General features: G+C 37.2%; 1 protein-coding gene across 3 annotated transcripts in view; it reads right to left on the bottom strand.

Moving 5' to 3' along the window:
* Nucleotides 1-15,897, bottom strand: part of ANKIB1 (ankyrin repeat and IBR domain containing 1) — a 142,095-nt gene that overhangs the window by 27,387 nt on the left and 98,811 nt on the right. For all 3 annotated transcript variants that reach the window (XM_042966256.1, XM_007076713.3, XM_007076714.3), the window contains 2 exons: nucleotides 14,910-15,076; nucleotides 4,966-5,054 (listed from right to left, as the gene is read on the bottom strand). In XM_042966256.1, coding sequence (XP_042822190.1) covers nucleotides 4,966-5,054; nucleotides 14,910-15,076 — 256 coding nt within the window. The remainder of the gene's footprint in view (nucleotides 1-4,965; nucleotides 5,055-14,909; nucleotides 15,077-15,897) is intronic.

The following is a 15,897-nucleotide window of genomic DNA, read 5'->3' as shown; positions in this document are numbered from 1 at the left end:
TGTTTGCATGAAGCCTTATCCTAAATTTCATAAACTTCAGTAGCCATTAATAGTGGTCAACAGGTCATCACATTTCAGTATGGAAGACAATGAGAAAATTCCTAGGTTTTTCTCAGCAACTGGGAACTTTTCTGCAGTCTTGGCTTTGGTCCTTCTCTGGTAGACAACTTTTTAGGTATCCTCAGTCTTTTGTCTTCTATCCAATTTTCTAAAGTTCCTCCATGTTTCTGAATTAAAACCCTATTTGGAACTCTTTAAAGGAATCTTCGGTTTTTAATTTGAGGTCTCCCTGTCTCTGGCCACCAAAGTAACTATGTATAGACTATATATACCATTTTCTAGTGCTTCTATTTCTCTTCTCTTTTCATTATCAGATTCATTATCGTATGTAAAGATATTCTGTCACAGTTCCACCAATAATCTGCACTTACTAGCTAGGTTGTTCTCTCTCTCTCTCCCTAGTAAAAACTTATTTGTGGGTATGGAATGATTGACCAATTTTACAATGTTAAAAGATAACTAAAAATAATCACCCATTTCAAAATGCTTGTTTTATATCTTAAATCAGACATGGCCATTTTCTACTCAAGAATTCAATAATATATTGTACTAATTACTTCCTGTTGTGCATTAAGTCTTCTAGGCAACTGGTAAGTACACTAGATTTACAACTTAATAAAATTACATCTTCTTAACTCTCCTCTCCTACCTGCATTGCCTCTGTCTTGTTCCAGCCCTCCTATCCTCTTACCTGGACATTCTGAAGTTTTCTCAGAAATAATGTTCTTACCTACTGTCTCAATGGTCTTTATTCACCATCCACACTTCCACCTGAGTGTTCTTTCTCAGTAAGCATCTTTGATTATCACTCTCCGACTCAAAACTCCTTTTCAGTGTCTCAGGATGAAGTCAGACCTCCCAGCATTGCACATAACCTCTACCTCGCCGCACCCGTGACACCTGATTTGGACTTCTGCCTGTGCAGTCTCATCTCTGGTGCAGCACCTTTCTTTGCACTGGTTTGTACTCAGTATCTGCAGCCCTTGAATACACCATGCTATCTCACAGCTCTGCTTCACCCAAAGCCCCAGTACCCTTCCTGTGTGCGTGAAGTACATCTACCAGTTCTCAAGAAGCAGCTCAAGCACCAATTCTTTTATAATGCTTTTCCTCACACTCTCGTAGAGAACTGGTCTTCTCTTGCTCTCTTCCCTCCCTCACAATGTGCCACAGGTATGCTGTTCTTTCACAGCATTAATAATATTTCTTTTTCTTAGTTTTGTATATAGCTGTCTTCATCTCTAAAATGTAAATTTCAAGTAGAGGTCACCTTATTTCCATATTCAAATATAAAATACCACTTAATAAATGTTAAATAAATAATAAAGATATCACTTAAAAGCAACAAGTTATTTCTAAGTTTTCTCAGCATCTCTTCTAAGCTGCAGATAAGCACTTGTAAAATCCCACTGGACATCTCCACATATATGTCCTACAAGTACCTCAAGTTAACAATGTCCGTGACAAAACTCATTATTGTTCCCTGAAAGTTACTGTTTTTTAAAAAATATTTATTTATTTATTCGTGTGGGGGTGGGAGGAGGGACAGAGACAGAGGGACAGAGAATCCCAAGCAGACTCCACGCTGTCGGTACACAGCTTGATGTGGGGCTTGAATTCATGACCTGTGAGATCAGGACCTGAACTGAGATGAAGAGTCGAACGCTTAACTGACTGAGCCACCCAGGAGCCCCAAAAGTTACCCATAACTGAATTTCCTAGGCTGACCAATGATCTACCCTCTTACTCAAATTAAAAATTCCCCTCCCTACTTTGATCTCTCCTTCAGTCTAACCTTCCTAGTCATCACTTATCTTTATAAAAATATCTCAGATGCCACTTCCCTACTTAAAAAATGCATTCTATAGCTTATTCTGTTAATAAAATAACTTCAGACAATTTGGCAAAACTTCACAATCTGGCAACACCTATCTTTCCAGCCTCATCTCTTACAAATTCTCCCATGGACATTAATGTTAGGCTTCATATAAATGTATAAAGAAATGTAAGTAGGTGGGCAATAGCAAACCATGTCTAATAAATATGTTTCTTGGTTCCCGAAGCAAAAAGAGAAAGCAAAACCCAATTGTCTTGTCATGTTTAAAGGTGTTGCAGGATATGAGCATTAATCTATGGAACTCACACATGTACACAGACCCATACATATCAGGAGAATAGGGAAAATGGATGGGTGTCAAGGGAGCAATGGCAAGCTATTATCTGGGATTCAAGAAAGACACACAACGTACCGGGGGAATAAAAACAATCTATACAGGTGTTTTTGATTTGGGAAGTTCCTAGCATGTACCAGGTACTCAAAAAAATATTTGCTGAGGAGGGTCTGGGTGGCTCAGTCAGTTATGAGTCCGACTTCAGGTCATGATTTGTGAGTTTGATACCCGCTTCAGGCTCTGTGCTGAAAGCTCAGAGCCAGAAGCCTGCTTCAGATTCTTTGTCTCCCTCTGTCTCTGCCCCTCCCCTGCTCACACTCTCTCTCTCTCAAAAATAAATAAGCATAAGCAAAATTAAAAAAAAAAAAGAATTGGAAATATTAAAAAGAATTGTTGATTGAATGATGGAACGTACAGGGTAGAAATGTTTAATTGGATCTCACCATGAAATGTCCTAAGATGATCCATTTCTTTTTCTCCTGGATAAGGGACATAAGCCTTCTCATCATGTGAAAGGTATCTCCCTCATTATCAATTAATAAACTGATATTCTGGTTTACACAGTAGTCTCTTCTTCATGGATTTGAATGACCCTGAGTCAATGCATAAAATGAATCTTGTGAATCTAAAACGCTAAGGACAAGCTCTTGGGCAATGGTATATTGCCTGATAGAATACAAAACTGTAGGGTTTCATAGCTGTCAGCCAGACTCTGCCAGCGTCACTTCAGCTGCTGACAGGAATAACTGCCAGATCTCTGCCTCTGCAGATATGCTAAAACCCAATTCCTCTCTCACTGTCTTCAGGAGGATTCTTTAAAAAAAAAAAAAAAAAAAAAAAAAAAAATTATTTTTTTTAACATTTATTCATTTTAGAGAGAGCACGAGTAGGGGAGGTGCAGAGAGAGAGAGACACACACAGAATCTGAAGCATGCTCCAGGGTCTGAGCTGTCAGCACAGAGCCTGACATGGGGCTGAACTCACGAGCCGTGAGATCATGACCCGAGCTGAAGTCGGATGCTTAACCGACTGAGCCACCCAGGTGCCCACCTTCAGGAAGATTCTATGACACCCGCCTGCCCAGCCTGATTTACTCTCATCTTTATCCAACTATAGTAGTTATCATGTGATATTGTAATGATCTGACTGCTTCCCTTCTAGCCTATTACTTTTTGAAGGCTGGCATCATCATCATGTGCTTTGCTCATAATAAGTATAGGTTCACTGAGTGAATTTTTTTTTTAATTTTTTTTAATGTTTATTTATTTTTGAGAGAGAGAGGGACAGAGTGTGAGCAGAAGGGCAGAGAGAGAGGGAGACACAGAATCCGAAGCAGGCTCCAGGCTCTGAGCTGTCAGTACAGGGCCCAACAGGGGCTCAAACTCACAAACTGAGAGATCATGACCTGAGCTGAAGTTGGACGCTTACCCTACTGGGCCACCCAAGCGCCCCTGAGTGAATTCTTTTTTTAAAATTTTTATTTATTTTTAATTTTGAGAGAGAGAGCACATGTGCAGTTGTGCATGAGCGGGGCAGGGGGACGGGCACAGAGGGAAAGAGAGAGAGAATCTTAAGCAGGCTCGATGTCCAGATGAAGCTCAGTGAAGGCCTTGATCTCATGACCATGAGAACATGACCTGAGTCGAAATCAAGGGTCGGATGATCAACTGACTGAGCCACCCAAGTGCCCCAGTCAATTCTTAATCCTGATTTGTAATACCTCCAACTAATTCCATTATATAAAAAGTTAAAAAAATTAACTTTTATATTAATTTGAAAATAAACAGTTGTCATAAAACACTTCAGGGGATGAGAAATTATTGCAAAGCAGATATATTTACTTGTTAAATGCAGGAATTGCTATTAGGAAGGCTAATTCAAACCCATTCTGTTTCTAGGCACATACCCTGTTCCTGATGTCACTCATTCCAATCTAAGGGTTAATTTCCTCATCTGCAAAATGGAATTACTAACACCAATTTCATAGCATTTCTGTAGGATTAATATTTATAAAAATCTCAGTTAAAATAGTTATAGACATGGCATTTAATATAAGTAAATCTACAGAGCCACATAATACCAAGAAATTAACTTATCTTATCATCCAATGGAAGATTCCAGGGAAGTAAGAAACTTCCTCTCACTACAGTTTATACATTTCTTCCCTTAAAGTACAGAAAAGCTAGTTGGTCTACCCCAGGATAAAGGGGAATGGCTGTAGGAGAAGGACTTAAATGTGACCCCTGTTTACCCTGTTTATCTTAACTTAAAACAGTCCGTTAGAAATATGGAACCTCTGGGGCGCCTGGGTGGCTCAGTCGGTTGGGCGGCTGACTTCAGCTCAGGTCATGATCTCGCGGTCAGTGAGTTCGAGCCCCGCGTCGGGCTCTGTGCTGACAGCTCAGAGCCTGGAGCCTGTTTAGGATTCTGTGTCTCCCTCTCTCTGACCCCCCCCCCCCCCCCCCCCGTTCATGCTCTGTCTCTCTCTGTCTCAAAAATAAATAAACGTTAAAATAAAATTAAAAAAAAAAAAAAAAAAAAAGAAATATGGAACCTCTGATTCACCATTGCAAAAACCTTGTGATGTCCAAAAGGGTGTTGGTTAGAGGTGTAATGTTAAACAGGAGAGCTATAGCATTGAAAACTTACTTAATGAAGACTCTAAGTAATATGACCATATTATCTTTTGAATGCTATTAGAACATATAGTATAGCTTTCTAAGATTCCTCTTACGTTCTTCTGGTTTCATTTCAGTTATTTTTTGTAGCCAATTCTTCCATGTTTGGCAGTCACAAGGCTCATGTGCTTCACCAAGGCACTCCCTGAAGAGGAAAACATAGAAAAGGCAATTAAATATTCTTTATCAACATCAAGGCAAAAGAACAGGTGAAAAGTGTTCTTCCAATTAAAAAAACATTTTTTTAAAGTTTATTTATTTTTGAGAGAGACGGACAGCGAATGGGGGAGGGGCAGAGAGAGAGAGAGAGAGAGAGAATCCCAAGCAGGCTCTTGTCTGCAGTGGCATCACAGAGCCCAATGCCAGGCTCAATCTCATGAACCATGAAATCATGATCTGAGCTGAAACCAAGAGTTGGATACTTAACTGACTGAGCCACTCAGGTGCCCCAGTGCTCTTCCAATTTTAAAGCTGAGAAAACGGAAGCACAGTGACTAGTGAGAAATGAAGTATTTCAATAGAGGAAGTGAAAATATGATTCTAGAGCTTGATACTGCCAGGTCAATTTTTTTTTAAAGCAGCACATTCATTTACACATTTTTAAAAGTTCCAAATAGATTACCTAACATTTATAATTTAGTTTTGCATGCTATAAGTTATGAGCTATAAAATATTTTTATCAGTTAGGTTCTGTCCTCACTAATACTACTCAAAGTTTGTTCCCTGGGATAGCAGCATTGCCACTGCTCAGGAGCTTGTTAAACATGCAGAAGAGCAAGCCCATAAGACCTACTGATTTAAATCTACATTTTATCAAATTACCACGTGACCTGTCTGCATTTTGAAGTTTGAAAAGTACTGTTTTACATTACATTTTTGTTACTTTGACCTTGGAATCCCCAAGTAACAGCTAGGGCAATTTAATTTACCATTGAGTTTGCTGAATCCCAATTTTCTGTTTAACTGGAATTTGGCAAATTTTGATTTAAATAATTAAGAACATCAATTTATCATTTGTAACTTGATTTTACATTCTTTCTATAGCTATATAAAAAATCCAACAGGCTTAAGGGGGAGCCTGGGTGGCTCAATTGGTTGAGTGTCTGACTGTTATAATCTCAACAGTCATGGGATCGAGCCCTGTGCTGATGGCTCAGAGCCTGCTTGGCAGACTCTCTCTTCCTCTCTCTGCCTCTCCCTCACCTCCTCTCACAATAAATAAATAAACATAAAAAAAAAAAAAGGCTTAAGGCCTTTAAAAATTACTTATTTTAATTCAATACAATGGTATATTTTGTAGTACAAAGGAAATTTTACAGTAAATAACAAAATATCATTTTGAAAGGAGAAAAACCCAATCTGTAGGTGCCATCATCATCATCATCATCATCATGTGTTATTTTAAACAAAGATCTTATTTGCAAAGTTTAAGTCTTAAGAAGACACACCTGTTGATGCAGGTAGAGTCTTACCAACTATGAAGAACATTTTACTATATTAAGAATGTTTTGGGGCACTTGGGTGACTCGGTTAAGCGTCTGACTTCAGCTCAGGTCATGATCTCACAGTTTGTGGGTTCGAACCATGCACAGGGTTCTGTGCTGACAGCTCTGCTAAATTTCAGTATCTCCCTCTCTCTCTGCTCCTCCCCTGCTCACTCCATCTCAAAATAAATAAACAACCACATAAATAAATAAATAAATAAACAAACAAAAAAACAAATAAATAAATTGAATGAATGAATGAATGAATGAATGTTTCAATTCTCCTTCAAGCCCATTAGAGTAACTACTATTAAAAAAATAAATGCTAACTAGTGTTGGGAAGGATGTGGAGAAACTGGAACCCTTATGCAGTGCTGGTAAGAATCTAAAATGATGCAGTTGCTATGGAAAACAGTTTGATGGTTCCTCAAAATTTAAAACACAGAATTATTACATGATCTATCAATTATACTCCTAGATATATACCTAAAAGAATTGAAAGTTTCACAATGACTAAAATTTTCTCACCAATGTTTACAACAGCATTACTCGCAAAAGCCAGAATATGGTTTACAACCCATATGTCCATTAACAGATGAACAGATAAACAAAATGTGGTGTATATACACACAATGGAATTATTAGTTGGCCATAAAAAGGAATGAAATTCTGATACACACTCAACATGGATGAAACTTGAGACATTATGCTAAGTGAAATAAGTCACACACAAAAAGATAAATATTGTATGATACCACTTACATTAAATATTCAGAAAAAGGAATTCACAGACAGTAGAATGGTGGTTAACAGTGGCTATGGGGCAAGGGAAGATGGGGAGTTATTGTTTAATGGTTAGAGTTTCTGTTTGGTATGAGGTTAAAAGTTCTATAAATGGATAGGAAACGGTTGCACAACATTAGGAATGTACTTAAAACCACTGAATTATATACTTAAAAATGCTTTGAAGGGAAAAAAAAAAGCATCAATTATCTTGAAAGAGTAATTTAGTTTCCTTAAGTTCCTGATATTACTGGGGTGCCTGGGTCACTCAGTTGGTGGAGCATCTGATTCTGGATTTCAGCTGAGGTTATGATCTCAAGGTCCTGGGATTGAGTCTTGAGTCGGACTCCGAGCTGAACATGGAGACTGCTAAAGATTTATTTTCTTTCTTTTTCTTTCTTTCTCTTTCTTTCTTTCTTTCTTTCTCTTTCTTTCTTTCTTTTTTTTTTTTCTTTCTTTTTCTTTCTCTCTCTCTCTCTTTCTTTCTCTCTCTCTCTCTCTCTCTCTCTCTCTCTCTCTCTCTCTCTCTCTCTCCCTCCCTCCCTCCCTCCTCTTTCTCTTTCTCTCTCTCCCCCCACCCTGCCCCCCTGGTCCTCTGCTCCACTTGTGTGCTCTCTTTAAATTAAAAAAAAAAAAAAAAAAGTGTTAAAAAAAATTCCTGACATTACTGAATCTGGCATTTGGGAAATATTTTCCGTAAGTGTGGTTTTATAAAGTTCCTTAGGAATTTAGTGGTGACTTAACAGTCATTCAAAAAATATTGGGTTGATTAAAAATGGAAGTAAAAAAAATGCAAGTAGACGTATTATATATTACATTCACTTTAGTACATATTAAAATCAACTCTGCTTTCCAGAAATATAAGGGATATCTGTGATAACTGTTAATTTTAATTTGGCACATATACTAGCATACACTAGAGTAAAAAATATGCCACAGATCTAGGAACAGTGTTTCCATATGGTGCTTAGGAATACATGCAGGAATAGAGTGTCTAGATTTGTCATGACTTATTAAAAAACAATTTAGGTGTAAAATAGACTTCTATATCTGCAGTATCTAAATGAAGCCAATGAAATAAATTATTTCTGTTAACTTTAAAGTTTTTTCCCCATGAAGATTAAACAACACATTGAATATTTTTCCCCTACTAGAATCAATACCAGTATGACTGGCTCTGGTGTCAGAACATTTTCTGACAGAACCAGGAAAATAATCATGAGGGGTGCGAGGGGAAAACCCAATGTTTACAAATGGAATCTGAAAAAATAAATGCTATTTCTTCAAAAGGCCATAATTGCTTATCAGTGTGCTTGGTTCTCTAAGGTGCTGCATTAGACAGCAATACAAATGTTCTTTTCCAGAACCTCACTGGAGGATATAGACCTGCTGCTTCCTCAGGTGCTAGCTCAATCAGCAGGATCACTCTGAATGTTATAACTAGGCGGCACAGTTTCCAGAGCAATGCTAAGAGTGGGTATATAAATAGGAGAGGCTTATAAATAATAAATAAGTTAGAGCAAGGACTGTAAATTAAAAAGGGAGTTATTTTAAAACTAAGGCATTTGCGAAAATAAGCCCAAACTACTTTAAAGTATAGTAATAACAATGTTACCAGACATTACATGGTTGAAAATCTGAACTATGCCATGTGTAGGGAAAGGGTTATTCTGAGAGAAGTAATAAAGAGACTGGAATGTTCTGCAAACACTGGAAAGTTAAATATCTGAAGAAAGTTTCAACCAAGACACCAATAACTGGTGACAAGTTTTCTGACAGACCTAGCACCTGCTGTTGAGACTGTACCTCAAAATGTCACTAAAAACAAGTGAATTGGAAGAGGAATTTTGTTATATAGTTAAATGAGATGTAGACACACCAATAGAGTGAGTTCACTAAGGGGAAAAACTGCTTCGTTATAAAGGAAAAAGAGGTTATCTAATATAAAATCCTTAACCCTGTCCAAATATGATAGTTAACTAATATCAAGAGATCAAGGAATGGTTCTTTCCTTGAAAATTTGTCAATATGCACAACCGTTGGCAGGAATATACAGTGACTCCAAAGGATTCTGGAAAAGTAAAGACCTTCTACTAAAGTTTCATCATCTGATGGAAGAAATTTCTATCAAGAAGTTGACAATTTCAGTTCACTGTCATTTTAGAACTATATTAATGATGAATCCTGATTAAGTAGAAATCCTCATTTTATGATTTTCTTCCTTTAGTTAACTTTCTCCCTTAATTAACAAATCAACAAAAAATAATAATTTAAAAAAACTAGAATTTGGGGGGCACCTGGGTGGCTCAGTTGGTTAAGCATCTAACTTTTGGTTTCGGCTCAGGTCATGATCTCACAGTTGAGGAATTTGAACCCCAAGCTGGGCTCTGTGCTGAAAGCACGGAGCCTGCTTGGGATTCTCTCTCTCCCTCTTTCTTTGCCCCTCCCCCATACTCTTGGAAAAAAAAAAAGCTAGTAGTTTTGAGTATACCAGGCAATGTTGTAATACCTTACATATACTGACTCATTTAATCCACATAACAACTCTTTCAAATTGGTACTATTATCCCCATTTTTAAAAATTTCTTTCTTTCCTTCTTCTTCTTCTTTTTTTATAATTTTTTAATATATATTTTTGAGAGAGAGACCAAACATGCACATAAGTGGAGGTGGGGCAGAGAGTGAGAGAGAGTGAGAGAGAGTGAGTGAGAGAGAGAGAGAGAGAGAGAGAGAGAGAGAGAATCTGAAGCAGGCTCTGCACTATGGGTGCAAAGCACGACATGGGGCTTGAACTCACAAACTCAGTGATCATGACCCGAGTCGAAGTCAGATGCTCAACTAACTGAGCCACCCAGGTGCCCCTATTATCCCTATTTAATATTTATTTATTTTTGAGAGAGAGAGAGACAGGCGTGAGTGGGGGAGGGCAGAGAGCGAGACACAGAATCTGAAGCAGGTTCCAGGCTCTGAGCTGTCCGCATAGAGACTGATGTGTGGCTTGAACTCAAGAACCATGAGATCATGACCTGAGCTGAAGTCGGACACTTAACCAACTGAGCCAGCCAGGTGCCCCCGTATCATCCTATTTAAAATGCACAGAGAGGCTCAATACTCTGCCAAAGGTCACACAAGGAGCAAGCAGATGAGCTGAGATTTGAAGCCAAATTGTTTGACTTTGGAACTAGTACATTTTATGTTGACTGCATCAGTTACAAAGGCTTCAATTGTATCACTGTATTATAAGAGAAGATGCTTGTTTATCATCAAGTCACACAGCTAGTTAATGGCAGTTAAGTCTCAAATGCAGGTCCTATGTTTCCCATGTCAATCATGTGCTCCACTGAAATCTGATAAATTGAACTTTCAACAGTATTTATTTAGATGGGTATGATACTTTGTATAGAGTAGACACGATATTTAAACAGGGTCTTATGATCGATTTCTATCAAATAAATATCATGTTTCATTTCTGGGCCTAGGACAAGCTGGTGAATATATTCTGCTAGTTAGCAGGACTCTGATACTAAAATAGCTAAATACTGCCAATCTGGAAAATTTTTTTCCAGAGCCAGAGCTTATTAAGCTAAGTAAGGGTTTGAGACTCTAATTTTGCAAGAGAAGATGAGACTCAACTATTAGGGTCCACAAACAAGAACAACATCATGTATTTTTCCCAGAGGACTCTTAAAGAGTCTGTTGAGTCTTAAAGAGTCTGTGGAGGAGATGAAGCATGAAACTACTGCTTTAACTCAATCAAGATTCATGATCCTAACAGGAGAGTAGGTTTTATCAAAATCCTTATTGTGGGTATTGGAGGAAAACAGAATGAGCTGACAATATTCATGCAGACATTTACTTGTGAAGTTTCCTGAAATACCTGACAAGTCTGCACATTGTACTTTGATTCACTGGAAACTTCAGTGGACTAGAAACCTGACGCTGTTGTTTCTCATCAGTTGCATCACTATAATCCAAATCTTCTTCTTGGGTTCAATTTGTTTCATGGTGATGGTGACACTACTTTAAAGGGTTCTTTGCATAGTTTCAGAAAATAAATGCTCCACAGCTGGGTGATATATTAAAAACCACATAACATTACTGTTTAGAATATTCATGCCATTCAATTTTATTCAATAACTCAAAAGTATGTTTGACAGTCTATGGATTTAGAAGAGATGAATTCTATTTAAGTTCTCCATTTCCAATGGCAACAATGGTGATTAAAGGGACTGGGGACAGTGATATAGGAAAGATAAGACCATTATACATAAGGTTAAATTTGAGTTCTTCTCCTCACAGATTAGAATTTGGGTGGTATTAAGAAGTATTTTTGACAATAAATCTTTAAAAAGTTGCCTCGGAAAAGAAAGACTTTGCATTAGTTCAGAGGGCATAGAAGTTACATAGTAGCATATTCTACTTCATAAAGAGGGAAACAGAGGGGAAATGCTCATTGGCTCAAGTTATGAACCCGGTCTATGGACAATATTGTCAAGATCAGACAAAATACAATTATACAGGCTAAGGGAAGAAAGCATTCTAGGTTCAGTTATTAAGGGGACAGAACTGGTGGGTGAAAAAGTTACAAAAGAAAGGACTACTTTTTGGTGGGAAAGGAAATGTATACTCCTACCTTCCCTCTTATCAATAAATATGTTGTTATACCCAGGCCCACATCCTTCTTGGGGATGGCTCTCAACTCATTCTGTCACATGCAGCTCTTAAAAAGAAGGAACTATTAGGGGCACATGGGTGGCTCAGTCAGTTAAGCGTCTGACTCTTGATTTTGGCTCAGGTCATGACCTTATGGTTTGTGAGATAAAGCCCTGTGTCGGGCTGTGTGCTGACAGCGCAGAGCCTACTTGGAATTCTCTCTCTCCCTCTCCTCTGCTCACGCACTCTCTCTCAAAATAAATAAACTTAAAAGAAGACAAAGACGAAGAAGAAGAAGAAGAAGAAGAAGAAGGAGGAGGAGGAGGAGGAGGAGGAACAATTATTGTCTTTTCTCATGGTTTTTGTAATCATCTTTAGAGAATATTTCTGAGGTTTCTGGGGAAAGAAAGAAACCGAGAATCATATACCTTTATTTTATAAAGATTTCTCTTACAAAGCTTTCATTTGCATAGAGCTGATTTTGCCTCTTTTTGAAATACTAGATAAGGGCAGTAGATTTCTACTTAGAATTGTTTTAATTTTTAGAATTTCTGATTACAGACAAAGCTCTTTTATTACATGAATAAGATTAGGAAGCTAAGAATGTAAAAACAGAGACTGCAAATTAATGCCTAGAGATGTGAAACAGGCAATGTAAAAATCCCAGAATAGGATTTAGAACTAGAATTGCTATGTCCAGAAAATGATGGTTCTTTTTGCTAAGCCCTCTACTACCCTTATGAATAAGAGCAAGAGAAATGATTACCAAATGTGACTTTGAATCCATGTGGCCATTCACAGATCCTCTGAACTGGGATAAAATTCAAAAGAGGGCCTGTGATCTTGGCATACAGTACCACCCAGCCTGACTGGGGTGTGACAAAAAGCAAGCTAATATAATTCTCCAAACACTGGTCTAGAAATGTACAATTTGTAGCATCATATATGTTTATAGAAACATTGATACAGCTTTTAGAATCTGTCATTGGTAGGTTTTTCCATTAGTGTCATCATGTTCAGTCAAACCAAATCTACTACTTGTAGCATACAAAGAAAGGTGGGGAAGAACATAAAAAAAATTAGCTAATCTGCAATAAAAACTAGTAAAAGCTAGACCACAGAAATCATAGAGCTTAAGAAGACAATGCCAATCATAGGTTCTTCCCTCCCCTTCAAAACTTTTTATTCTCTGATCTTAGCAAATACTATCTTCTTAGTTTCTAAATGTTTTATTAATTTACCTTTTCTATTTTTGTAGCTTCTCCACCAATCCTCTGAATTAGCCTTGTTCAACCAGGATGCTTACATGAACCAGAGAACTCAGAAACTGATTTATGTGGTAACTTGCCTCAACGTTCCCAAGGATAATACATAATTAGTACCATTTTAGATGCACAGGGTGCACACGATGGGGTGCCTGATGGCACATGTGCTTAAATTTCTGAAGGAACTCCACACTAAGTCAGAACAGGGAGCCCCTTTATTTTTCTTACTTTAATTTTCTTACATTGTAGTAAAGTGGGTTCATATTCATCTAAGGACTATTTATTCATGAACAATTAAACTCTTGTGTATTCATTAACTCACTTGTCCCTTCTGAGCTGGATCCTGAACTCCTCTGGTGAGGTAGTAAGGTGGGGTTAAGAACCAATCCGCAAATAGTAAAAATAAAACATGTAAAATTAAAAATTAGGAATTTGTCTTTTAAATGTTTTGAGAAATTACTATAGTTCTTAAAATATAATAAATTACTATTATATGTGGATATAATCTATTACTCAGTAATTTGTTGCTGTTTTACTTTCTGAGTCTGATTTAGCCATGAAAGTAGTCAATATGGTTTTCCTTTCATTAATCCCTTCATTCAAGCACCTAGTACAGAAGTCTAGCAAACTTTTTCTGTAAAGAACCAAATGATACATATTGTGGGTTTTGTAGGCCATATGGTCTCTGTTACAACCAGGCAATGCTGTCATGGCCTGAAAGCAGCTATACACAATAGGTAAACAAACTGGCATGAATGGGTATGGCTGTGTTCAAATAAAAAATTGGTGGGGACAGTAGTTTTCTGACACCTGACCCAGAGTTCAGTGGTACATATAGACTGACAGTTCAAGAGATATTTTTAGCTAATGATAATGATGATGAGGGTAAGAAATAGACCTTTCAGGGTAGGAATATTTCCACAACTACGCCTTTTTACTACTTAGCAGTGCTAGAATTTGACTTTGGTTTCTGATAAGTAGATAAGAGTTTTATACCCACCTAAAGTATATCCTTGCATATGTGATAAATTTGGGAATGAGAAAAAAGGAGAACAAATACTATTTCTTATTGTGATCATTTAATTAACTAAAACAAAACAGTTAATTATGACTGAATTGACTCTGAACAAAGCAGAATGCTGATGTCAGATATATAGCCAGCCTATCCATTACTGATTTATCACCAGTTCATACTTATTAAGTACTTTCTTTATTAAACAAAACACAAGACACACAAAGTGATTCCTAAGTAGGACTGTGCATTAAGAACCACCTAGAAGCTTCTTTCTTGGGGCCCTACTCCAAAATCTATTATCAAAATCTTACTTGTTGGTGTCTAGATGGAAATTTGGGAAAACTGTCTTAGTTAATTCTGGTTATCCCTGGAGTCTTCAATTTTAAGAAAAAAAGTTAAGCTCTAAACATGTTCTAATCTATGGTCAGCAATTTGGTATTACTGTTTAAGTGCATGAGCTCTGGAGTCAGAGCTGGGCTCTAAACCCATTTTTGCCATTTCCTAGCTGTATAACCTGGGCAATTTCTATATGCCTGAGTTTCTTTATCTGTAAATTGGGTATAATAACAGCATTCAACTCATAGCATTGTTGGGAGAATTCAATAGGTGAAAATATCTGGCATAACACCTGGCACACATCAGTCACACAATAAATATAAACTATTACTACTTATCACACATTTTTTCAATTACTAACAATGATATCAAAATATACTACATTTTAAAGGCCTAATTCAAGGTGCATAGTCTTTTAAAAAACTGTTAAGTGAATAGGCTATTCCAACTTGTCTTGTACTGACCAGCAGAAGAGGTGTCCTTTTCCACAGTCCACAGCAGGAGCTCTGAGCAAGGGAAAGCTGAGTGTATCAGACCCAGATGTATTTGACCCTTGTTTTGTAAGTCTGACTGCTCTTTCACAGCCTGGAGTAGGACACCATTTAATGGCAGGATTATTTTCAACAAAGGCCTGTTGGAACAGCAATAACAAAACATGACAGGAAATATTTTAATACTAAATTCTCAGAGTATATCCCATGTCAATTTAATTTAGAGGGGAAAAAAAAGGCGTGAAATAAAAAACAAAGAGTAATCAGTCTAAAGAGACTTAAAATAGTACCAGAAAGTATGAAACTTAAAAGTAAGAAGGAAAAAAGAGGTAATTACTTTAGTAACAACATGACTTTTTAAATTTATATTTTCTTTAATCTAAAAACCAGGTAGGGGTGCCTGGGAGGCTCAGTTGGTTAAGCCTCCAATTTTGGCTCAGGTCATGATCTCATGGTTCGTGAGTTCGAGCCCAACATCGGGCTCTGCACTGGTGGTGTGGAGCATGCTTGGGATTCTCTCTCCCTCTTTCTCTCTCTGCCCCACCTCCACAGTTGCTCTCTCTCAAAATAAATTAAAAAATATATAAAAAACACAAAAGCCAGGTAGATGATGATGAAGTAAAACATAACTATTTACAAAGAAAATGTGTAATTTAAACATGTTTTCTCATACAATGTGCTGCTTTTCTAATGGCAAATAATTATAGAATAGAATCTTGTATGTGATTATTAGTTACATTAGAACTGCCAATTTCTAAATGGTGCCCTAATAATACAGAAGTCAATATTATGATGCTTTCTATGTTATGAAACAGCAGGATGTCTTTTTAAAAGTCCGTATGTTATAGGGGTTAGACTACAAAAAAATCTGCATAAAGCAGTCAAAGTATAATTTTTAAATCACACAAGAAAGTAACTTACCTATGCTTCTGCACAACTCTTAAACAAAAATAAAGAATGC

This window comes from Panthera tigris, chromosome A2, assembly GCF_018350195.1.
Source record: "Panthera tigris isolate Pti1 chromosome A2, P.tigris_Pti1_mat1.1, whole genome shotgun sequence".
Taxonomy (NCBI): Eukaryota; Metazoa; Chordata; class Mammalia; order Carnivora; family Felidae; genus Panthera; species Panthera tigris.
Note: the sequence above shows the minus strand (reverse complement) of the source record. Positions and strands in the feature narration are given on the sequence as shown.